The sequence below is a fragment of the Oncorhynchus nerka genome, linkage group LG9b, assembly GCF_034236695.1.
Source record: "Oncorhynchus nerka isolate Pitt River linkage group LG9b, Oner_Uvic_2.0, whole genome shotgun sequence".
Classification (NCBI taxonomy): domain Eukaryota; kingdom Metazoa; phylum Chordata; class Actinopteri; order Salmoniformes; family Salmonidae; genus Oncorhynchus; species Oncorhynchus nerka.
In genome coordinates this window covers 32,140,987-32,165,235 of record NC_088424.1, presented here as the reverse complement: position 1 = coordinate 32,165,235, position 24,249 = coordinate 32,140,987, and the positions used below count along the sequence as shown (strand labels likewise).

General features: G+C 40.7%; 1 protein-coding gene, 1 long non-coding RNA gene and 2 pseudogenes across 2 annotated transcripts; all 4 read left to right on the top strand.

The window, feature by feature from the left end:
- Positions 1-4,047: 4,047 nt before the first annotated feature.
- Positions 4,048-9,451, top strand: LOC115114635 (zinc finger protein 263-like; annotated as a pseudogene).
- A 361-nt stretch (positions 9,452-9,812) lies between these two features.
- LOC115114633 (zinc finger protein 184-like) lies at positions 9,813-13,044 on the top strand. The gene is made up of 4 exons (XM_029643044.2): positions 9,813-10,162; positions 10,262-10,383; positions 10,545-10,659; positions 11,220-13,044. The coding sequence occupies exons 1-4, from the start codon at positions 9,949-9,951 to the stop codon at positions 12,302-12,304; spliced, it is 1,536 nt and encodes a 511-aa protein (XP_029498904.1). The 5' UTR covers positions 9,813-9,948; the 3' UTR covers positions 12,305-13,044.
- Positions 13,045-16,049: 3,005 nt separating this feature from the next.
- Positions 16,050-18,494, top strand: LOC115114637 (zinc finger and SCAN domain-containing protein 2-like; annotated as a pseudogene).
- Positions 18,495-22,566: 4,072 nt separating this feature from the next.
- LOC115114644 (uncharacterized) lies at positions 22,567-24,057 on the top strand. The gene is made up of 3 exons (XR_003861255.2): positions 22,567-22,673; positions 23,094-23,322; positions 23,432-24,057. It is a non-coding gene; the product is annotated as an uncharacterized LOC115114644 (long non-coding RNA).
- Positions 24,058-24,249: the final 192 nt, after the last annotated feature.

The following is a 24,249-nucleotide window of genomic DNA, read 5'->3' as shown; positions in this document are numbered from 1 at the left end:
AAAACATAATTCCACTTTGACATTATGGGGTATTGTGTGTAGGCCAATCACACAATATCTATTTAATCCATTTTAAATTCAGGGAAAATGTGGGGGGAAAGTCAAGGGGTGGGAATTCTTTCTGCAGGCACTGTATGCCAAGATAGCAAGGAGTACCCGTGTCTGGAATGTGTAATGAGAAACTAGTTCTACACCTTGCTACACTGACTTGCCTCGTTAAATAAAATGAAAAAGTAGCTTGATACTTGAAGTTTTATCATCTCATGTATCGGTTAGTAGCCTACAGAGTAATATGAGAAGAGTGCAATTGCTGAACTTATGTAGATATCCTAAACAAAGTGTTTTGATAACTTGCAAGTGTAACAGTTCCATGTAGAATAAACCATCATTCACATAATACTGTAGAAGCAGTGAGTGTTCTAATATAACAATGTTCAAATATTACACTGGTCTTTCATATTCTATTGTCATTCACAGCTGTTAAAAATACAGTATCAGCATTTTGTCTGGTGTAACAAAATTTTCTCATTTACACTTTGTAGAACATTTTGACACTAGAATTTATGTTTTTAACTCATATCATGCCACATAAGCCGTTTATAACCAGAGAAGTTGGTTCTAGAATCTATCCTCTTTAAATGTGTTCATGCTTTTCTCCTCCGACATTACAGCTGCTGATTCAAAGGGGGTGTGGCAGATATCAAAACTCTTGAGAAGGGCCCAATTGCGGCCTGAAATTCGTGGCATTCATGCATCTGCAGGAATCTTTCTTTATACTGCAAGTTAGCTAGCACACTGTGTCCCAGCTAACTAGCAAGTTAGCTTGCACATGGTGCCCCCTCATCCTCCCACCTGCTGTGCTAGCGATAGGCGGGGGAGACACCGGTAGACAGTATTCTTCGCCGGTGCCTCTCAGGCACAGTTTTCTCCGGCACGCGGGGGCAACACACTGTTTAAGCTAACTAGCAAGCTAGCACATGGTGTCACTAACAAGCTAACTAGCACATACTGTCGCCCCATCCTCACGCCTGCCGTGCTAGCGGGAAGCGAGGTTAACCGGTAGACGGTGTCTTTCGACCCTTCATGTCAGGCACTGTTTTCCCTCAGTTCTGTTAATGACGGTGAGAGCCGGTAGGAGCGAAACAAATCAAATCAAATGTATTTATATAGCCCTTCGTACATCAGCTGATATCTCAAAGTGCTGTACAGAAACCCAGCCTAAAACCCCAAACAGCAAGCAATGCAGGTGTAGAAGCACAGTGGCTAGGAAAAACTCCCTAGAAAGGCCAAAACCTAGGAAGAAACCTAGAGAGGAACCAGGCTATGTGGGGTGGCCAGTCCTCTTCTGGCTGTGCCGGGTGGAGATTATAACAGAACATGGCCAAGATGTTCAAATGTTCATAAATGACCAGCATGGTCGAATAATAATAAGGCAGAACAGTTAAGACTGGAGCAGCAGCACAGTCAGATGGAAGTTGAAACTGGAGCAGCAGCATGGCCAGGTGGACTGAGATACAACTCAGATAATACTTTTATTTCTCTTTTGACCCGCATTCAAATGTGTCACAAGGGGTAGGCTATGCTGAAGAGGTGAGACTTTAGGAGGGACTGAAAGATGTTGATGTACACATGCGCCGAATACAACAGGTTGACCTCACAGTAAATTGCTTATTTACAAGCCCTGAGCAGCTAAGGGATCACTGCAGCTGTACATAGTCCATCTGTAAATAGCCCATCCAATCTATCTACCTCATCCCCATACTGTTTTTATTTTATTAACTTTTCTGCTCTTTTGCACACCAGTATCTCTACTTGCACATCATCATCTGCTCATTTATCAATCCAGTGTTATTCTGCTAAATTGTAACTATTCGCTCCTATGGCCTATTTATTGCCTACCTCCTCGTGCCTTTTGCACACACTCTATATATACTTTATTTTTTCTACTGTGTCATTGATTTGTTTATTGTGTTATTGGCTTGTTTATTTTTTCTCGATGTGTAACTCTGTGTTGTTGTCTGTGTCACACTGCTTTATCTTGGCCAGGTCGTAGTTGCAAATGAGAACTTGTTCTCAACTAGCCTATCTAAATAAAATTAAAATAAATAAAACACTAAAATAACAATAACGAGGCTATACACAGGGTGTGTGGAGTAAAGGTGCTTTTCCCTCTGGTTGCACATGTGACATGCTGGTAGAAATGAGGTAAAACTGATTTAAGTTTGCATGCAATGATTGCACATGGCCAATAGAACGGATGGTAGTGGAGGTTTACTCACTCGCCTACGAATTCTCAGAAGGCAGCCTGACCTCCTTTTTCTCCGTCTTCACTCAAATGAAAGGGATTTGGGCTTTTTCTTCGAGAAAGCAGTATATACTTCACATCGGACTCATTAAAGAAACATTCTTTGTCCAGTTCAAGGTGTTCTGATGTCCAGAATCTCTTTTTGGGCATAAGAGACGGTAGCAGCAACATTATGTACCAAACAAATAAAAAAACAAGTTACAAAACGCAAAATAAATAACAAAACAGCACAGTTGGTTAGGAGCCCGTAAAACGGCAGCCATCCCCTCCGGCTCCGCCATTCTTGGTGGGAGAGAGTTCTAGAGCCTTGGTGCAACCCTGGAGAAGGCCCTGTCGCCGAAGATCTGGAGCTTGGACTTAGGAACGGCAAGGAGGCCTGCTGTAGTGAAATGGAGTAAGCGTGTGGGTTGGTAGGGGAGAAGATTTTGCACGCCCAATTTTTCAGTTTTTGATTTGTTAAAAAAGTTTGAAATATCCAATAAATGTCGTTCCACTTCATGATTGTGTCCCACTTGTTGTTGATTCTTCACAAAAAAATACAGTTTTATATATTTATGTTTGAAGCCTGAAATGTGGCAAAAGGTCGCAAAGTTCAAGGGGGCCGAATACTTTCGCAAGGCACTGTATCTAGTCCCCCCATTTAAAAGTGTCATAAGTACTTATGGTGTGTTAAGACATTATTTACCATAGATTTATATTGGGCGCAACATAATCTGAAACACAACCAAAAAAACTGCAAATGCATCCAAGTTTGTAGTGTCACAAGCTTGATGTCGTCATTGCATGCTAGGAATATGGGACCAAATAATAAACTTGTGTCACTTTGGAGTGAACAGAGTGCCCCATGGTGGCGGTGGGATTCTGGTATGTGCGGGTATAAGCTACGGATAACGAACACAGTTGCATTTTATCAATGGCAATTTGAATGCACAGAAATACCATGACGAGATCCTGAAGCCCATTGTTGTGCCATTCATCCGCCGCCATCACCTCATGTTTCAGCATGATAATGCACGGCCCCATGTTGCAAAGATCTGTACACAATTCCTGGAATCTAAAAATGTCCCAGTTCTTCCATGGCTTGCATACTCACCAGACATGTCATCCATTGAGCATGTTTGGGATGCTCTGTATCCACGTGTCGGAGAGCGTGTTCCAGTTCCTGCCAATATCCAGCAACTTCTCACAGTCATTGAAGAGGAGTGAGACAATATTCCACAGAACACAATCAACAGCCTGATCAACTTTATTTGAAGGAGATGTGTCGTGCTGCATGAGGCAAATGGTGGTCACACCATTGACTGGTTTTCTGATCCACGCCCCTACCTTTTTTAAAGGTATCTAACCAACAGATGCATATCTGTATTCCCAGTCATGTAAAATACATAGATTAGGGCCTAATTGATTTATTTCAATTGATTGATTTGTGATTTCCTTATATGAACTGTACCTCAGTAAAATATTTGAAATTTTGTGTGTTGCATTTATATTTTGTTCAGTGTGTTTTACTTTACCTTTTACTTTACCACATTTTCACAATAGTTTTATAAGGTTGTGTTGATGACAATATTTGATCATATATAAATATGTTGTGAAAGAGTAATTGGATGGAAACACCGTGCTGCATTTGTGGTGAGAACCACGTGCTCGAGTTTCAGGAGTGCCCTGTTAGGGTGAATGAAGTTGAAGTAGCAGTTCCACAGTTTTTACCCCACACAGTTGGAGGCGGGATGCACTTCTAACGTATGTTTGCGGAAGAACGAGAAGCAGACCAAGAAATGCAATTGCGCACGCAGTCTCCCAGTTAACAACATCTACGGATTGTTTATCGCACATTAGCTTGGAAATTGTTCACCCGCACAATAGGTGGCGAAATGCACATCAAGTTATTGCGAACGACATTATACCATAGAAGAAGAAGAAGGATTGCACGTATCTTCCGCTTCACTACATTGTTGTCATTTATGGACATATACGGATTGTTTATTGCACATTATCTTGGATATTGAATACTATTTACTTCACACAGGTAATACGCATCTGTAATTTGGGTTGGACAAGATGGCAAGCTGCAATTTCCAGGCACAGTTGGTATCCATTCTGGAGGTATTGGCTAAAGCAGCTGTAGCAGAAATAAACAATCGTGTAGATGATAGCTGTGCTGTTATACGCATGGAAATTATCCAAAGCCAGCGAGATATTGATGTACTGAAAAGGAAGTGTCAAATGATGGAGAGCGAGCTGAAGAAGACACGAGGACGAGTAAGGAGAAAAGGTAGTTGATTTATTCGTTATTCGTGGTAAATTGATTGTATATGCAAAAAACAAATGTGTGAATAGCCCTAATATTTGACTGAATATTTTTTTATTTTTTTATCCCATGGCATCAGAGAGATCTTCATATCCAGTCAATATCGTTTTGAATAAGCAGAGGAGTAACTCACAGTGGAGAGACGGAGAGAAGGCTGTTGAAGAGGACTCTCAACCCCAGGTGTAGCCCTTGATCATGACTCGCAATTCCATTACACATAAGAGTCATTGGATGAAGGCGTCTTCTGTACAGGGGACCCTACATTACTATGCATCGCTTGAGGTACGGTTTTGGAAGCATAAGGAACTTAACTTTCATATAAGCGATAAATAATTTTAAAAACACCAAAGGGTTAAATTGATACACACCTTTTTATAGGTTTAGGGTTAGTGCTCCCATAAGGCCATATCCCCATGTAACAGTACGTGTTTACGGAAGACAGAGGGACCACCAGAGCTATTTAGCTAAGGTTACCAAGGCTGCTAAGAACACCTAGTGTGTAATGGAAGAAGGCCGCCAGAAACGTGTTGTCACTGAAAAATATTGTCGGATGCAACTGTGATAAAACCCGTTAAAACAGTGTACAGTAAGTGTATATTTTGCATTTATGGAATTATTTTGTTGTGATATCAAAGTAAAGGGCGTTATGTTTCTAGAACCGTATCGCAATTGAGAATCGATTTACGTTTAGTTTGGAGTATTTGGCTGTTTTGGCAGCCAGAGTCCGTCTACCTCTGAAAATAACATAAGATCCTTGGAACTTAAGGAGTGTAATACATGACCATTTACAGAGACCTGATCTCTTGGATCAATTCTGTTATCGGAATATCAGGAGAATTTACCGTTTTTGTGTGATTGAGTATGAAATACATTAGCTATGTGTTCATATACAAAGCCCTGGATAAACTCTCTCTGTAGCCTGCTCTCCCTCACCACTAGAAGCTTTCCATCTAAAAGGACCCACGAGCACCAATATGTGAAGTTCATAGAAGCACGTAAAATTAAAGCTAAGATTCTATATATTTTTTTTATAACTAAGGCATGTACAGTGGGGCAAAAAAGTATTTAGTCAGCCACCAATTATGCAAGTTCTCCCACTTGAGAGACGCCTGTAATTTTTTTATCATAGGTACACTTCAACTATGACAGACAAAATGAGAAGAAAAAAATCCAGAAAATCACATTGTAGGATTTTTAATGCATTTATTTGCAAATTATGGTGGAAAATAAGTAGCAAGTAGCAACCACGATCTACTAGGTGGTTGCTACTTAAAGTCCCCAGGGCCCTTACTGTGTTAGGCAAGACTGCTTCTCCTATTGTGCACGAGAGGCATGGAATGTTCTGGAAAGTATGCTTCAACTAGATGTAGTAGTCTAGTGGCCCTCGATGACTTTAAAACTCTGGTACAAAACTCTGTTCAGGAGGAGTGTAAATGTTTCCTGTAGGCTGGATTGTAATTGCTGTGCTGATTTGATTGTATTGTATTGTATGATTTAAGTGTTGTAATGTATTGATTGCTGCTGCCTTCTGGCCAGGTCTCCCTTGCAAAAGAGACTGTCTCAATGGGCTTTTCCTGGTTGAATAAAGGTAATATAAATAAATATATGGCGTGTGTCCAGAGTAATAACCTCAGTCCCTGTTACAGCCTACAGATGTGGAGCAGAGAGTGGAGACTGAACCCATACTGATCAAAGATGAGGAGACAGCAGAGGATGTGTGGAAGACTGACCCTCAGGAAGAGCTCAGGATCACTGGAGAGGGTGGGTGTGACCATAAGGGGTACTGCTCTGTCTGTCTATGGAAGACTGTGGGTGTGGTGGTATGCACGTTGCAAATTGCAACATTGGTGTTAGGTGTTTTGTGTTCTGGCATATGGAGGGAATGTACGCACACAGTCAGTTCTAAAGCAGTTGCATTTTGCAACTGTTAAGGGTCTTTTATAATGTTTAATTTCTGTTCTTCCTCAAATCATTAGAGTCTGGTTCCAAGTCTGGAAAACCACCATCCTTTGAGCAACGGCACTGTGATGAGGACTTCATCACACAACCCAATACATCTCACGAAGACTCAGTGGAACATTACCCCAATTCTGATCGTCCAGAGGAACCAGGAACACCCCGGCTCGCAACTACAGAGGTGTTCAGCACAGAGCAGCACCTTTCGGACGAGGACTCACTAGACCTAGTGATGGTGAAAGAGGAGGAGCTTGATCAGACCATGACCCTGGCAGGACCTGACCAGTTTGTCGTGGATGAGTCTGATGGGCAGCTGATGACCTCTTTGGATCCAGGCAGAGACACTGACCCTGAAGGCCACCCAGATTTCTCCTTTCATTCCACAGAAGAGTACTCTCAGAATATCTCAATGGTCCCATCTCATAGTGGGCTGCCATCTGTTCCTACTATGACAGATGATGTAGGGCCATCGCTTCACTCTATATGGAAACCACATGCTAACATGTTCAGTGCAGCAAAACACATGAAAATACATGTCAGGACATTGGCTGATGAGACTAGACAACAGATGCCAGAGGGACAGAGCAGTAAAAGGCTGAACTCCAATAATGAAGGAAATAGTTTAGCTCTACAGCCAAGGCAGCATCAATACAGGGCTTCAGAAGCAACAGTGAGATTGAGTGAGTGCATGACAGGGTCAAACATGGCCACCACCTCCACCTTCTCTGGATACAGCCTGAGTCACAGTAGTTTTAACATGGTGAAGAGAATGAGGACTCAGTGGAGATCAGGCGGCACCACCGAGAGGCGTTTCAGCTGCACCTTCTGTGGGAAGAGCTTCCCGCGTTTCTGGCAGCTAAAAGAACACCTCCGAAGTCACACCGGAGAGAAACCGTACACCTGCGAACAGTGTGGCAGGAGTTTCACCAAGCAATGCAACTTGATCAGACATGCTGTGGTCCACAGCGGAGAGAAGCCCTACAAGTGCACACAGTGTGGGAAATGCTTCACTCAGCGCTCCAATATGACGTCACATCAGAGAACTCACATAGGAGAGAGTCCAGTGTCTCAATACGTGGCACCCGCATACCCTGGGGATCCACACACAAGTTTAATGTAGTCTCAGACCAGATGGAACAAATAGGAACATAATTGCATTATGCTTCGGAAAACACTTTCAATGTGAAAATGTAGATCCATCAACACTTCTCGCTATCTTCTACACTATCTGATGTGCTTTGTTTTTGTATCTAATACCTCTACTGATACACTCCCCTATGTATTTATTTGGACAGTGAAGCTAAAACTTTATATTTGGCTCTATACTCCAGGATTTTGGATTTGAGATCAAATGTTTTATATGAGCCGACAGTTCAGAATGTCACCTTTTATTTGAGGATATTTTCAGACGTATATTTTACAGTTTAGAAATGAAAGCACTGTATGTATGTACTCTCCCCCCATTTGAAGGAGGCATAAGTATTTTGACAAATTCACGTATGATGTATTACATATTCTCAAAAGTTTGATATTTGGTCCCATATTCTTAGCACACAATGACTACATCAAGCTTGTGACTACAAACTTGTTGGATTCATTTGCAGTTTGTTTTGGATTATGTTGTGCCCTGTATAAATGAATGGTAAATCATTTATTGTGCCATTTTGGAGTCACTTTTATTGTAAAGAAGAATAGAATATGTTTCTGAACCCTTTTACATTAAGGTGAATGCTACCATGATTACGGATAATCATGAATGAATCCTAGCAAATGATGAGTGAGAAAGTTAGAGGCATGAATATCATACCACACAAATAGACGCTTACCTCCCATGTTATTGGTAACGGTGAGAGGTTAGCATGTTTTGGGGGCATGATCTATGTGCATCTGTAACTTTCTCACTCATCATTATCTACGATTAATTTAGGATTATTCATAATCATGGTAGCATCCCCATTAATGTAGATTACATTCTTAATTTCTTATTTACAATAAAAGTGACTGTGAAGCAATACAATATTTACCATTCATTTCTATTGGCCACGACATCAACCGAAGCAATCAAAACAAACTGCAAATGAAACCAACAACTTTGTATAGTCACAAGTTTGATGTAGTCATTGTGTGGTAGGAATGTGTGACCAAATACTTAGTTTATTTAATTTAGTCAAAAGTTAAGTGAATTTGTCCAAAATACTTATGACACCTTGGAATGGGGGTTGCAAGCAGTCTCGAGGTTAGAGCATTGGGCCAATAACCCAACGGTTGCTGGTTCAAATAAGGGAGCAGACAAGGAAATCTTTCACGCTTGTGCCTTTGAGCAAGGCACTTAATCCAAATTGCCCCAGGGGCACTAGACAATGGAGAGCCTGCCTGTGACTCCACTCCCTGCGGGTGTCTCGGGAGTTGGGATATGCAAGAAATACATTTTCATTACACACTTGTGTGACAAATATAATCACCCCCAAAATTATTATTCTAAATGCGGTGGTTAGATATATGACGTGCATAAACAGATATGCATTAAATATCCTCAAATAAAAGGTGACATTCTGTACTGTCCCCTGATATAAAACATTTTATCTCAAATTCAAAATACTGGAGTATAGAGCCAAATTAAAAGTTGTAGCTTCATTGTCCAAAAGAATACATAGGGGAGTATATGCATGTGCCTTTAAAACCCTAAGAGAATAACCTCCTAATGTAACTCTGCTATAATGCATGTATAATGCGATAGTTACTTGAAATATACAGTATCATTGAAGGAAATGTACATTAAACTAGTTTAATATCTTTGTTCCCCAGCTATGTTTCTAACAAGTTGTATACCTTTTTCAATCCTTTAATAAATACCATACCACATTTTCAGAATAGTTTCATTAGGTTGTGTCGATGTCAATATTTGATCATATATAAACCATGAGTTTTAATGAATGGTAGAAAGTGTTTTGGTATTTTACGTTTTACCAAAGTGCGTCATGCATTATGCATTAATAACCATGCATGTGGGCCACTGCACAATGCACTCTCCTCTACATGTAGCCATAACAATTGACTAAAACTGAAGACGTTTTTTATTTAATAGATAAGGCAACCCTACATGCAGACCTGAATAAACCCTGGTACAGTATTTGTCTTGCCTGTGCTAATTCTTACAGTTTGAAGGTTTGTTGCAGTCTCATGTTTACGGTAATAAATACTTACGTCACGAGTTGAACGGAGGTCGGATTGCAATTGCGCACGCAGCTCCACTTCAGACATTAGACATTGTTGCCATTTATCAACATCTACGGTTTGTTTATTGCACATTAACTTGGACATTGTAGACCATTTACCTTACACAGAGAATACAAATCTGTAATTTGGGCTGGACAAGATGGCCAGCAGCAATTTTCAGACGCAGTTATTATCCATTATGGAGGTATTAGCTAAAGCAGCTGTAGAAGAAATAAACAAACGTGTAGATGATAGCTGTGCTGTTATACGTTTGGAAATGACCCAAAGCCAGCGAGATATTGATGTACTGAAAAGGAAGTGGCAAATGATGGAGAGCGAGCTGAAGAAGACACATGGACGAGTCAGGAGAAAAGGTAGTTGATGTGTTATTCATAGTCAATTGAATGCATTGCATATTTAAAACCGAATTGTGTGAAATGTAGCTCGAATATTTGAATACAATTATTTTCCAGGTTTTTACCCCATGGCATCAGAGAGATCTTCATATCCAGTCAAGATTGTTTTGAACAAGCAGAGAAGTAGCTCACAGCGGAGAGACCGAGAGAGTGCTGTTGAAAGGGACTCTCAACCGCAGGTGTGATCCATCACCTTTTACAATTACAATTACAGAGAACTGACCTATTGATTCATTTCTGTTATTGTAACGTCAGAAGAATGTACTTTTGTGTGATTCATGAGTATGAAAAGGGTTAGATATGGTGTGTTTCCAGAGTAATAACCTCAGTCCCCTGTTAGTCTACCGATGTGGAGCAGGGAGTGAAGACTGAACTCATACTGATCAAAGATGAGGAGACAGCAGAGGACGTGTGGAAGACTGACCCTCAGGAAGAGCTCAGGATCACTGGAGAGGGTGGGTGTGACCATAAGGGGTACTGCTCTGTCTGTCTATGGAAGACTGTGTGGGTGTGGTGGTATGCACGTTCCGAATGGCTACATTGATGTTCTGTGTTTTATGTTATCATTTAAGGTGCCAACGTACAGCCATAGTATGTCCTAAAGCAGACATGGTATGCAACTGTTAAAGGGATACTTCAGAATTTTGCCTTTTACTTACTTCCCCAGAGTCGGATGAATTCGTGGGTACCATTTTTTTGTCTCTATCCAGTATGAATGAAGGTAAAGTAGATTTGCGAGCCAATGCTAACTAGCATTAGCGCAATGACTGGAAGTCTCTGGGTATCTTCTAGTATACTACAGTAGTAGATAATCATAGACTTCCAGTCATTAATTGCGCTAACGCTAGTTAACATTGTCTCGCAAACTACCTCTAACTTCCTTCATACTGGACACAGATACATAAAAAATTGTATCCACAAGTTCATCTGACTGGGGAAGTAGATAAAGGGCCTCATTGACAAAATCATAAAGTGTCTTTTGTAATGTTCATTATTTTTATCCTAAAATCTTTAGAGTCTGGTTCCAAGCCTGGGAAACCACCATCCTTTGACCAATGGAACTGTGATGAAGACTTCATCACACAACCCAGCATATCTCCCGAAAACTCAGTGGAACATTACCCCAATTCTGATCGTCCAGAGGTACCAGGAACACCCCGGCTCGCATCTACAGAGGTGTTCAGTACAGAGCAGCACCGGCCAGCCAAGAGCAAGGACTCACTAGAGCTAGTGATGGTGAAGGATGAGAAAGAGGAGGAGCTGGATCAGACCACGGTCCCGGCAGGACCTGACCAATTTGTAATGGATGACACTGATGGGCATCTATGGACGTCTGTTGATCCAGGCAGAGATACTGACCCTGATGTCCACCCAGATTTCTCCTTTCATTCCACAGAAGAGTACTCTCAGAATATCTCAATTTTCCCATCTCATGATATCGGGCCATCACTTCACTATTCTATTGTGAAACCACATGCTAACATGTTCAGTGCAGCAGCACACATGAAAAGACATGTCAGGACATTGGCTGATGAGACTAGACAACAGATGCCAGAGGGACAGAGCAGTGAGATGCTGAACTCAAGTAATGAAGGAAATAGTTTAGCTCTACAGCCAAGGCAGCATCAATACAGGGCTTCAGAAGCAACAGTGAGATTGAGTGAGTGCACGACAGGGTCAAACATGGCCACCACCTCCACCTTCTCAGGATACAGCCTGAGTCGCAGTAGTTTTAACATGGTGAAGAGAATGAGGACTCAGTGGAGTTCTGGCAGCACCACCGAGAGGCGATTCAGCTGCACCTTCTGTGGGAAACGCTTCCAACGTTTCTGGCAGCTCAAAGAACACCTCCGGAGTCACACCGGAGAGAAACCGTACACCTGTGAACAGTGTGGCAAGAGTTTCACCAAGCAGTGCAACCTGATCAGACATGCTCTGGTCCACAGTGGGGAGAAACCGTATGAGTGCACACAGTGTGGGAAATGCTTCACCCAGCGCTCCAAAATGACGTCACATCAGAGAACTCACATAGGAGAGAGCGCAGTGTCTCAATATGTGGCACCCGCATACCCTGGGGATCCACGCAGAAGTTTAATGTAGTCTCAGAACAGATGGATCAAATAGAACCATAATTGCATTTTCTATGGGAAAATATAGGAAAGAAGATATTTTGACAAGATTTTTCTCCTAATTGATTTGTGAAATGGTTTTTATATTTGACTGTTAACGGATCATCACTTTTATTTTATTAACCTATTTATTTACACCTGGTAACATTGTGTATTGCTACCACAAAATTGTAAAAAAACATGTTATATTCAATAACATTTATTTAATTAAAGAGTCCATCTGCGGTTTAAGATCAATAATACACTCCCCTACGTATTTACTTGGACAGTGAAGCTAAAATATTTAATTTGGCTCTATACTCCAGCATTCTGGATTTGAGATCAAATGTTTTAGATGAGGTGACAGTACAGAATTTCACCTTTTATTTTAGGATATTTTCATACATATCTGTTTTACCGTTTAGAAATGAATTAACTTTATGTATTTTAGTAATAGACTATAAGTGAGTTTGTCCAAATACTTAAGACACCTTCAAATTGGGAGACTAGATGCATAAAGTGCATTCATTTCTAAACAGAAAAACAGAAAATAAAATGGAGACATTCTGTACTGTCGCCTCATTTAAAACATTTTGTTGTGTTACAGCCTAAATTTAAAATGGATTAAATTGAGATTGTTTGTCACTGGCCTACACACATTACCCCATAATATCATAATGAATTATGTTTTTTTTTATGTTTACAAATTAATAAATAAATAAAAAGCTGAAATGTCTTGAGTCAATAAGTATTCAGCACCTTTGTTATGGAAATCCTAAATAAGTTCATGAGTAAAAATGTGCTTAACCCTTTGAGCATGGTGAAGTTATTAATTACACTTTGCATGGTGTAACAATACACACAGTCACTATAAAGATACAGGCGTCCTTCCTAACTCAGTTGCCGTAGAGGAAGGAAACGACTTAGGGATTTCACCATGAGGTCAATGGTGACTTAAACAGTTACAGAGTTGAATGGCTGTGATATGAGAAAACTGAGGATGGATCAACATCATTGTACTTATTCCATCTACACTGGAGTTGTTTACCAAGAAGACAGTGAATGTTCCTGAGTGGCCAAGTTACAGTTTTGTCTTAAATCAGCTTGAAAGTCTATGGCAAGACTTGAAAATAGTTGTATAGCAATGAACAACAACGAATTTGACAGAACTTGAAGAATTTTGAAATGAATAATGGGAAAATATTTTACAATCCAAAGCTCTTAAAGACTTACCCAGAAAGACTCACAGCTGTAATCGCTGCCAAAGGTGATTCTAACATGTATTTACCCAGGGGTGTGATTACTTATGTAAATAATTTATTTCAGTTTTTCATTTTCAATACATTTTCAAACATTTCTAAAAGCATGTTTTCACTTTGTCATCATGGGGTATTGTGTATAGATGGGTGAGAAAAAAATCCATTTAATCCATTTAAAATTTGGGCTGTAACACAACAAAATGTGGAATAAGTCAAGGAGTATGAATACTTTCTGAAAACACTGTGCCTTAAAAACCCAGAGAAGAACCTCTGAATGCAAATGAGCTATAATGTACAGTGCCTTGCGAAAGTATTCGGCCCCTTGAACTTTGCGACCTTTTGCCACATTTCAGGCTTCAAACATAAAGATATAAAAATGTATTTTTTTGCGAAGAATCAACAACAAGTGGGACACAATCATGAAGTGGAACGACATTTATTGGATATTTCAAACTTTTTTAACAAATCAAAAACTGAAAAATTGGGCGTGCAAAATTATTCAGCCCCTTTACTTTCAGTGCAGCAAACTCTCTCCAGAAGTTCAGTGAGGATCTCTGAATGATCCAATGTTGACCTAAATGACTAATGATGATAAATACAATCCACCTGTGTGTAATCAAGTCTCCGTATAAATGCACCTGCACTGTGATAGTCTCAGAGGTCCGTTAAAAGCGCAGAGAGCATCATGAAGAACAAGGAACACACCAGGCAGGTCCGAGATACTGTTGTGAAGAAGTTTAAAGCCGGATTTGGATACAAAAAGATTTCCCAAGCTTTAAACATCCCAAGGAGCACTGTGCAAGCGATAATATTGAAATGGAAGGAGTATCAGACCACTGCAAATCTACCAAGACCTGGCCGTCCCTCTAAACTTTCAGCTCATACAAGGAGAAGACTGATCAGAGATGCAGCCAAGAGACCCATGATCACTCTGGATGAACTGCAGAGATCTACAGCTGAGGTGGGAGACTCTGTCCATAGGATATTGCACAAATCTGGCCTTTATGGAAGAGTGGCAAGAAGAAAGCCATTTCTTAAAGATATCCATAAAAAGTGTTGTTTAAAGTTTGCCACAAGCCACCTGGGAGACACACCAAACATGTGGAAGAAGGTGCTCTGGTCAGATGAAACCAAAATTGAACTTTTTGGCAACAATGCAAAATGTTATGTTTGGCGTAAAAGCAACACAGCTCATCACCCTGAATACACCATCCCCACTGTCAAACATGGTGGTGGCAGCATCATGGTTTGGGCCTGCTTTTCTTCAGCAGGGACAGGGAAGATGGTTAAAATTGATGGGAAGATGGACGGAGCCAAATACAGGACCATTCTGGAAGAAAAGCTGATGGAGTCTGCAAAAGACCTGAGACTGGGACGGAGATTTGTCTTCCAACAAGACAATGATCCAAAACATAAAGCAAAATCTACAATGGAATGGTTCAAAAATAAACATATCCAGGTGTTAGAATGGCCAAGTCAAAGTCCAGACCTGAATCCAATCGAGAATCTGTGGAAAGAACTGAAAACTGCTGTTCACAAATGCTCTCCATCCAACCTCACTGAGCTCGAGCTGTTTTGCAAGGAGGAATGGGAAAACATTTCAGTCTCTCGATATGCAAAACTGATAGAGACATACCCCAAGCGACTTACAGCTGTAATCGCAGCAAAAGGTGGCGCTACAAAGTATTAACTTAAGGGGGCTGAATAATTTTGCACGCCCAATTTTTCAGTTTTTGATTCGTTAAAAAAGTTTGAAATATCCAATAAATGTCGTTCCACTTCATGATTGTGTCCCACTTGTTGTTGATTCTTCACAAAAAAATACAGTTTTATATCTTTATGTTTGAAGCCTGAAATGTGGCAAAAGGTCGCAAAGTTCAAGGGGGCCGAATACTTTCGCAAGGCACTGTATATAGTATGCAATAGTTACTTGAAATATATCATGAAATTAAGTTTATTTGAAGTTAACATGAAAATAGTTTATCATCTTTGTTCCCCAGCTGTGTGTCAAAAAAGTTATATACCTTTTCTAACCTTTAATAAATACCATACCACATTTTCAGAATGGTTTCATAAGGTTGTGTTGATGAGAGTGTAGATGATAACATTAATGACAATATTTGATCATTCATGAGTTTTTATGAATGGTTGAAGAACGGGTTTTTGTATTTTACGTTTTACCACAGTGAGGAATGCATTATGTATTGATAGCCTTTTTATGCATTAATAACCATGTGAGCCACTGCATTGCACTCTCTCCTACATGTAGCCATACCTATTGGCAAAAAAACACGGCGTTTTACAATCTGAATTCTTTATTCAGAAAGTTAAACGTGTTATTTTTTTGTCAATAGAGATAGCTACCCAACACGGTATCTGCAGACTATAATCGACCTTGTATTTGTCTTGCCAGTGCTAATTCTAACAATTTTAAGGGCTGTTGCAGTCGCATATTTACGGTAATAAATACTTACGTCAAGAGTTTAACGGAAGTGCTATTGAAATTGCGCACTCATCTCACACTTCACTACATTGTTGTTATTTAGCAAGATCTACGGATTGTTTATTGCACATTAGCTATTTACTTCACACAGAGAATACACATCTGTAATTTGGGCTGGACAAGATGGCCAGCTGCAATTTTCAGGCTCAGTTTGTATCCATTATGGAGGTATTGGCTAAAGCAGCTGTAACAGAAATAAACAAACGCGTAGATGATAGCTGTGCTGTTATACGTTTGGAAATTACCCAAAGCCAGCGAGATATTGATGTACTGAAAAGGAAGTGTCACATGATGGAGAGCGAGCTGAAGAAAACGCGCAGACGAAAGGGTAGTTGTTGTGTTATTATTCGTGGTAAATTGATTGAATATGCAAAACCCAAATGTGTGAATAGCCATAATATTTGACTGAATATAATGATTTTCCAGGTTTTTACCCCATGGCATCAGAGAGATCTCCATATCCAGTCAAGATTGTTTCGAACAAGCAGAGGAGTAGCTCACAGTGGAGAGACAGCGAGATGTCTGTTGAAGGGGACTCTCAACCCCAGGTGTGATACATCACCTTTTACAATTACAGAGACCTGACCTCTTGGATCAATTCTGATATTGGATTATCAAGAGAATTTACCGCTTTTGTGTGATTCATGAGTATGAAAAGGGTTAGATATGCTGTGTGTCCAGAGTAATAACCTCAGTCCCTGTTACAGCCTACTGATGTGGAGCAGAGAGTGGAGACTGAACCCATACTGATCAAAGATGAGGAGACAGCAGAGGATGTGTGGAAGACTGACCCTCAGGAAGAGCTCAGGATTACTGGAGAGGGTGGGTGTGACCATAAGGGGTACTGCTCTGTCTGTCTATGGAATACTGTGGGTGTGGTGGTGTGCACTTTTACAAATTGCTACATTGGGGTTGGGTGTTTTATGTCCTGGCATATTTAGCACACGGACACACAGTCAGTTCTAAAGCAGTCATGTTTTCAACTGTTAAGGGTCTTTTGTAACGTTTATTTTATGTTGATCCCAAAATCTTTAGAGTCTGGTTCCAAGCCTGGGAAACCACCATCCTTTGAGCGACAGCTCTGTGATGAGGACTTCATCACGCAACCCAATATATCTCCCAGAGACTCAGTGGAACATTACCCCAATTCTGATCATCCAGAGGAACCAGGCACACCCTGGCTATCATCTACAGAGGTGTTCAACACAGAGCAGCACCGGCCAGACGAGGACTCACTAGACCTAGTGCTGGTGAAGGATGAGAAAGAGGAGGAGTTAGATCCGACCACGGCCCTGTCAGGACCTGACCAGTTTGTTATGGATGAGACGGATGGGCAGCTGTGGACCTCTGTGGGTCCAGGCAGAGACACAGACTCTGATGGCCACCCAGATTTCTCCTTTCATTCCACAGAAGAGTACTCTCAGAATATCTCCATTTTCCCATCTCATAGTGGGCTGCCATCTGTTCCTACTATGACAGATGAAGTGGGGCCATCGCTTCACTCTTCTATATGGAAACCACATGCTAACATGTTCAGTGCAGCAGCACACATGAAAAGACATATCAGGACATTGGCTGATGAGAATAGACAACAGATGCCAGAGGGACAGAGCAGTGAGATGCTGAACTCAAGTAATGAAGGAAATAGTTTAGCTCTACAGCCAAGACTGCATCAATACAGGGCTTCAGAAGCAACAGTGAGATTGAGTGAGTGCATGACAGGGTCAAACATGGCCACCACCTCCACCTTCTCTGGATACAGCCTGAGTCACAGTAGTTTTAACATGGTGAAGAGAATGAGGACTCAGTGGAGATCAGGCGGCACCACTGAGAGGCGATTCAGCTGCACCTTCTGTGGGAAGAGCTTCCAGCGTCTCTGCCAGCTCAAAGTACACCTCCGGAGTCACACCGGAGAGAAACCGTACACCTGTGAACAGTGTGGCAGGAGTTTTACCAAGCAGTGCAACCTGATCAGACATGCTCTGGTCCACACCGGGGAGAAACCGTATGAGTGCACACAGTGTGGGAAATGCTTCACCCAGCGCTCCAAAATGAAGTCACATCAAAGAACTCACATAGGGGAGGGTCCAGTCTCTCAATACGTGGTACCCGCATTCCCTGGGGATCCACACACAAATTTATTGTTGTCTCAGAACAGATGGAATAAATAGTTCATAATTGCATAGTTTTTCTGTAACAATTACGTAAACTACATACTGTGTACTAATCGTATTACATAGTATTTAGAACGTACTGTTTTGTTAATTGAATGCCGCAAGCAAGAAATACTAGGCTCCTACTGAGAAGGCCTCATCTAATGTGCAATTGCATTGATTCCCGACATTCATTTATTTTGGTACAGCGTGTCTCATCAGTTCTACCTTTTTCTATCCTTTAATAAATACCATACCACATTTTCAGACGGGTTTCTTTAGCTTGTGTTCATGAGAATGGAAATGACAATATTTGATCATATATAAAGCATTAGTTTTTATGAATGGCTGAAGTGTTTCTGTATTTTACGTTTCACCACAGTGTCGTGCATTATGCATCTATAGCCTTTTATGATTGATAACCATGTGAGCCATAGCCATGGGGTAAATTCTGAAGAACTTATTCAGATAGTAAAGCGTCTTATTTTTTAGTCAATAGACATGGCTACCCTACACTGTACATTCAGACTAGAATATAGTCTGGTACAGTATTTGCCTTTCCAGTGCTAGTTCTAAGAATTTTCAACGTCTGTTGTAGTCTCATATTTATGGTAATAAATACTTGCATCATGAGTTGAACGGAAGTGTGATTGCAATTGCTCATGCATCTCCCACTTCACTACATTGTTGTCATTTAGCAACTTCTACGAACTGTTTATTGCTCATTAGCTTGGAAATGGTAGACTTTTTACTTCAAATAAAGAATAAAAATCTATATTTTAGGCTGGACAATATGGTGGGCTGCAATTTTCAGCTGCAGTTATTATCCATTATGGAGGTATTGGCTAAAGCAGCTGTAGCATAAATAAACCAATGTGTAGATGATAGCTGTGCTGTTATACGTTTGGAAATGACCCAAAGCCAGCGAGATATTAATGTACTGAAAAGGAAGTGTCGAATGATGGAGAGCGAGCTGAAGAAAACGTGCAGATGAAAAGGTACTGTTAATCGATGTGTTATTCATTATAATATTGATTGCATGTGCAAAACAAGAATGTGTGAATAGCCCTAATATTTCACTGAATACAGTTATTTTCCAGATTTTTACCACGTGGCATCAAAGAGATCTTCATATCCAGTCGAGATTGTTTTGAACAAGCAAAGGAGTACAGCACAGCTATGTAGAGACAGTGTAGAGACAGCGAGATGTCTGTTGAAGAGGTCTCTCAACCCAATGTGTGGTACATCACCTTATATCATTTTTTTATTTCACCTTTATTTAACCAGGTAGGCTAGTTGAGAACAAGTTCTCATTTACAACTGCGACCTGGCCAGGATAAAGCAAAGCAGTTCGACACATACAACAACACAGAGTTACACATGGAATAAACAAACATACTGTCAATAATGCAGTAGAAAAAGTCTATACAGTGTGTGCAAATGAGGTAGGATGAGGGAGGTAAAGCAATAAATAGGCCATGGTGGCAAAGTAATTACAATATAGCAATTAAACACTGGAATGGTAAATGTGCAGAAGATGAATGTGCAAGTAGAGATACTGGGGTGCAAAGGAGCAAAATATATAACAGTTTGGGGATGAGGTAGTTGGGCTATGTACAGTTGCAGTGATCTGTGAGCTGCTCTGACAGCTGGTGCTTGAAGGTAGTGGGGGAGATATGAGTCTCCAGCTTCAGTGATTTTTGCAGTTCGTTCCAGTCATTGGCAGCAGAGAACTGGAAGGAAAGGCAGCCAAAGGAAGAATTGGCTTTGGGGGTGACCAGTGAGATATACCTGCTGGAGCGCGTGCTATGAGTGGGTGCTGCTACCAGTGAGCTGAGATAAGGCGGGGCTTTACCTAGCAGAGACTTGTAGATGTATGAAGCGAGGGCAAGCGAACGAGAGCGTACAGGTCACAGTGGTGGGTAGTATATGGGGCTTTTATGGTGCTTTGGTGACAAAAAGGATGGCACTGTGATAGACTGCATCCAATTTGTTGAGTAGACTGTTGGAGGCTATTTTGTAAATGAAATCGCCGAAGTCGAGAATCGGTAGGATGGTCAGTTGAGAAGTCACTACAGAGTTGATAATTATAACAATTGAAATGCTAATCCTTTACGCATGAACGCTCACTCATTCGGGAACAATTGCAATCAATATATATATTTACGCTCAGTGTCTCGTCTTGATCGCTGTTGAAAAGTTTGTTTCTTTTGTAGAATTGTCCGTTTCTCTCTCTCTGCTGTGGTTATAATGGATCGTTCAGAGTGGCATTCATTCATGTCCGTAATAGAATGGATGTTTCGGCGGTTGTCCTTCGCGTTCAATGATATCAAATTCTTAGCTGCAGACTAGTAATTAATATCAAAGACTTGTTCGATAGTCTAAGAGTTTAACCACGTGGTATGGTTAAAAGATTCAGCAATGGTCTACAACCTTTGTACTCCCGTGATTGAGAGAAACATGGTCTGGTGATAATTTCTCAACGTTGGGTTTTATTCAGAATTGCAGAAAAGGGCTGTCCCAGCATGCCTGACCCTAACTGGGCTCAGGGGCGTTCCTCTGATTTAATTAAACTCAAAAGGGAATTGGAGTTTCCTTCATTAAACAGTCCAAAATCACATCACACAATTTTACAAACAGTATCATTCTCACTCATTCATCTTATACAACAATTAGATGTAAATCTCATATCTGAGGCTATTATAGAAACAGCGTTATGGCAATGTGGCCACACCGTCTCCCATGAGCTTCCCCAAAATGTAACAAACGGACCAGTTCGTAGCTGGATTCTTCACCGAACTTTTATACCTTATCCAGAACATGAAATTTGTTCGAACCTCAAGTTCTGTGAGGTGGAAGAAATTCCTTTGTTCTCTATGAAAATTCACTCGGTCTCTTATACTGTGTGGCCATGAGGCAGGGTCTTCTCAGGAATTTACGACCTCTATCTGACCACAACAGTCTAGTTGAAGGAGGCAGGGAGAGGGGTATGGGCTTGCTGTACCCAAAGAGGGCAACGTCATGACACCACAATAAGTTGGGTGAATTTTGGCTTCCTCCTGACAGAGCTGGTGTAACTGAGCTAGGTTTGTAGGCCTCCTTGCTCGCACATGCTTTTTCAGTTCTGCCCACAAATGTTCTATGGGATTGAGGTCAGGGCTTTGTGATGGTCACTCCAGTACCTTGACTTTGCTGTCCTTAAGCCATTTTGCCACAACTTTGGAAGTATGCTTGGGGTCATTGTCGATTTGGAAGACCCATTTGCAACCAAGCTTTAACTTCCTGACAGATGTCTTGAGATGTTGCTTCAATATATATTTCCTTCCTCATGATGCCATCTATTTTGTGAAGTGCACCAGTCACTCTTGCAGCAAAGCACCCCCACAACATGATGCTGCCACCCCCTTGCTTCACAGTTGGGGTGGTGTTCTTCAGCTTGCAAGCCTCCCCCTTTTTCCTCCAAACATAACAATGGTCATTATGGCCAAACAGTTCTATTTTTGTTTCATCAGACCAGAGGACATTTCTCCAGAAAGTACAATCTGTGCTTTTAGATGAATAATATGTAGGAGTAATTTAGTCTGTATTGTCTAGGTAGTGTCTGACTATCTGGAATGTCACGTCTTGCCACAAGGGACAGTCTCATATCAGGTCAGGTTAATTAATAACTCAATTCAACTTGATTTTCGGTTAGATTTTGAAGTTATTCTGCTGCCTTAAAATGTTAAGTATGTCTTCTCAAAACTAGACAACATTTTTTTTGTTTCAGTGTAATAGGCTATACATGTTCATACAAATTTAGATTTTAAATCTGGAAACGACACACTTATTTAAGCTGACACCACTGGTACTGTCACGTTCGTTGTAAGAATCATCGGACCAAGGTGCAGTGTGATATGGTTTCCACATATTTATCTAGTGAAACGCACAAAACAATAAAGAATGAACGAAGTCAATGAAGTGCTAACAGGCAACTAAACATAAACAAGATCCCACAAACACAGGTGGGAAAAATAACAACTTAAATATGATCCCCAATTAGAGACAAAGATTACCAGCTGCCTCTAATTGGGAATCATACAAAACACCAACATAGAAAATGAAACTAGAACACAACATAGACATAGAAATACTAGATCACCCCCTATTCACGCCCTGACCTACTATACCATAGAGAAACAATGGCTCTCTATGGTCAGGGCATGACAGGTACTGTATAAAACTGGTAATCTAAATCAAAGGTCATTAGATGCTGTATATTGCTAAATAGATGAGAGAAATTGATTGGTAGTTTGAAGGATTTACTGTTTCATTGATTTGCCAGAGGCAGAGATAATGGGGGAGAGAGAAAGAGAAAGAGAGAGACTCAGGAAGTCAACAGGGGAAGTTTAGTGGTTTCTTACGTCAACGCTTGCTGCTGCTTGGTTGTGCCGGTGCAGAGTGAAGGTAAGGAATAGTTTAACTCTTTTTCTTACTCTTTCTCATTCTTGTTTATACCTCAAACTCACTCTGAAATTTGAGAGGAGTAACAGTAACGGTGTGTTAGGGGTGGAATGGTAGGGGTCAGGGGGATGGGGACGTGGTGGGGTCAGGCTCAGAAGGTTCATGATCTACGACAGGCCTGCAGTCAGAACGACGTACAGTTCAATTGATGTCCGCTTTCATGAGAAGGCAAAAATAGCCACGAGATGCAGGGAGGAGAGGTGCTCTTATCAGTCACAGATAACAGCCAGAGCCATGGTTTGGGGTGTCAGGGTGACCATCAGCATAATCATACACATTTTGATACATATTGTGAAGCATCTGTAAACAAATTGTTATATGAATAATTTGTTAACTGCACTGTAATTTGTGTCCTGTCTCCAGAGTTGGTGGTGTGTGGAGATTCCAAGGGAAACGTGGTTCAAGCAGCCACCAAACATCAACTCCTGGAGCAGCAGGAAACCTGTAAGAGCTCTCCCTTTTCCTCTGATGAAACTGAAGATTGATTTTCCCTAGGCACACAGTGACAGGATAAGTGTACTGTGACTCAACAACAGCACGATGATCTCAGCATCCCATGACAAAACTGTGGGACAGAAACACCAAGAAACAGGTTCATGTCATTTTAACTCTTCAGTTTCCACACACTCAAATGAAAAGTCAGACCAATGCACTTTTTGTTTATATATGCTTACACTCCCTCTCTCTCTAACTCTGTACAGGTGGGTGTGTGGGTCCTGTTATGGTCTTGGAGTTGAACCCCCACTGCTCCAGTGAACTGGTGTGTGGCGATGCACTGGGCGAGCTCTACTTCCTCTCCTGGAGAGAATAACCACCCAGTGTACACACACAGTCCATTGTATACACACACTGCTCCATATACATCCAATCATAATTAACTAACTCTCACACGGATATGTCAGTACTACTGTAATCGTATGCATATTCTCTCAGGCAGCTCCATCAATGTTATCTTCTACACACTATCTAATATGCATACTCTTTATATCTAATACCTCTACTTATATATGTATGTGCCTTAAAAACACGTACAAGTGAAGAACCTCAATGTAAATCAGCTATAATGCATATTATTTTAAGTTTACATGAAACTAGATTATTGTCCTTGATCCCCAGCTGTGTCAAACAAGTTATATCCCTTTAATAAATACTATACCACATTTTCAGAATGGTTTCATTAGGTTGTGTGGATGACAACAGAGATGGCAATATTTTAAATGTTTAACAATTTCCTGACACCTGTGTTCAATTCTTTATAAAGGCATTATTAGACTCATAAGGAACCATAACTTTGAATAATGGTTGAATAAAGTGTTTTTGTATTTTATCACAGTGTGTTGTGCATTATACATTTAAATAGTGCATTATAAATGCATATAACCTTTTATGCAGTTCTAACCATGTGAGCCACTGGACTTTAACGTATCATTTTTTTGTCGATAGATATGGCTGTCCTATACACTTTGGTATTTCACTTGCCAGTGCTAAACTCTGCCCATTTTTGAAGGGCTTTTGCGGT

What these genes read in the sequence shown, in the direction of transcription:
- LOC115114633 (XM_029643044.2), top strand. Translation starts at nt 9,949, where the DNA reads ATGGCCAGCAGCAATTTTCAGACGCAGTTATTATCCATTATGGAGGTA. An exon ending in TGGACGAGTCAGGAGAAAAG is followed by an intron (nt 10,163 to 10,261) that starts GTAGTTGATGTG and finishes ATTATTTTCCAG; the next exon opens with GTTTTTACCCCATGGCATCA. An exon ending in AAAGGGACTCTCAACCGCAG is followed by an intron (nt 10,384 to 10,544) that starts GTGTGATCCATC and finishes GTCCCCTGTTAG; the next exon opens with TCTACCGATGTGGAGCAGGG.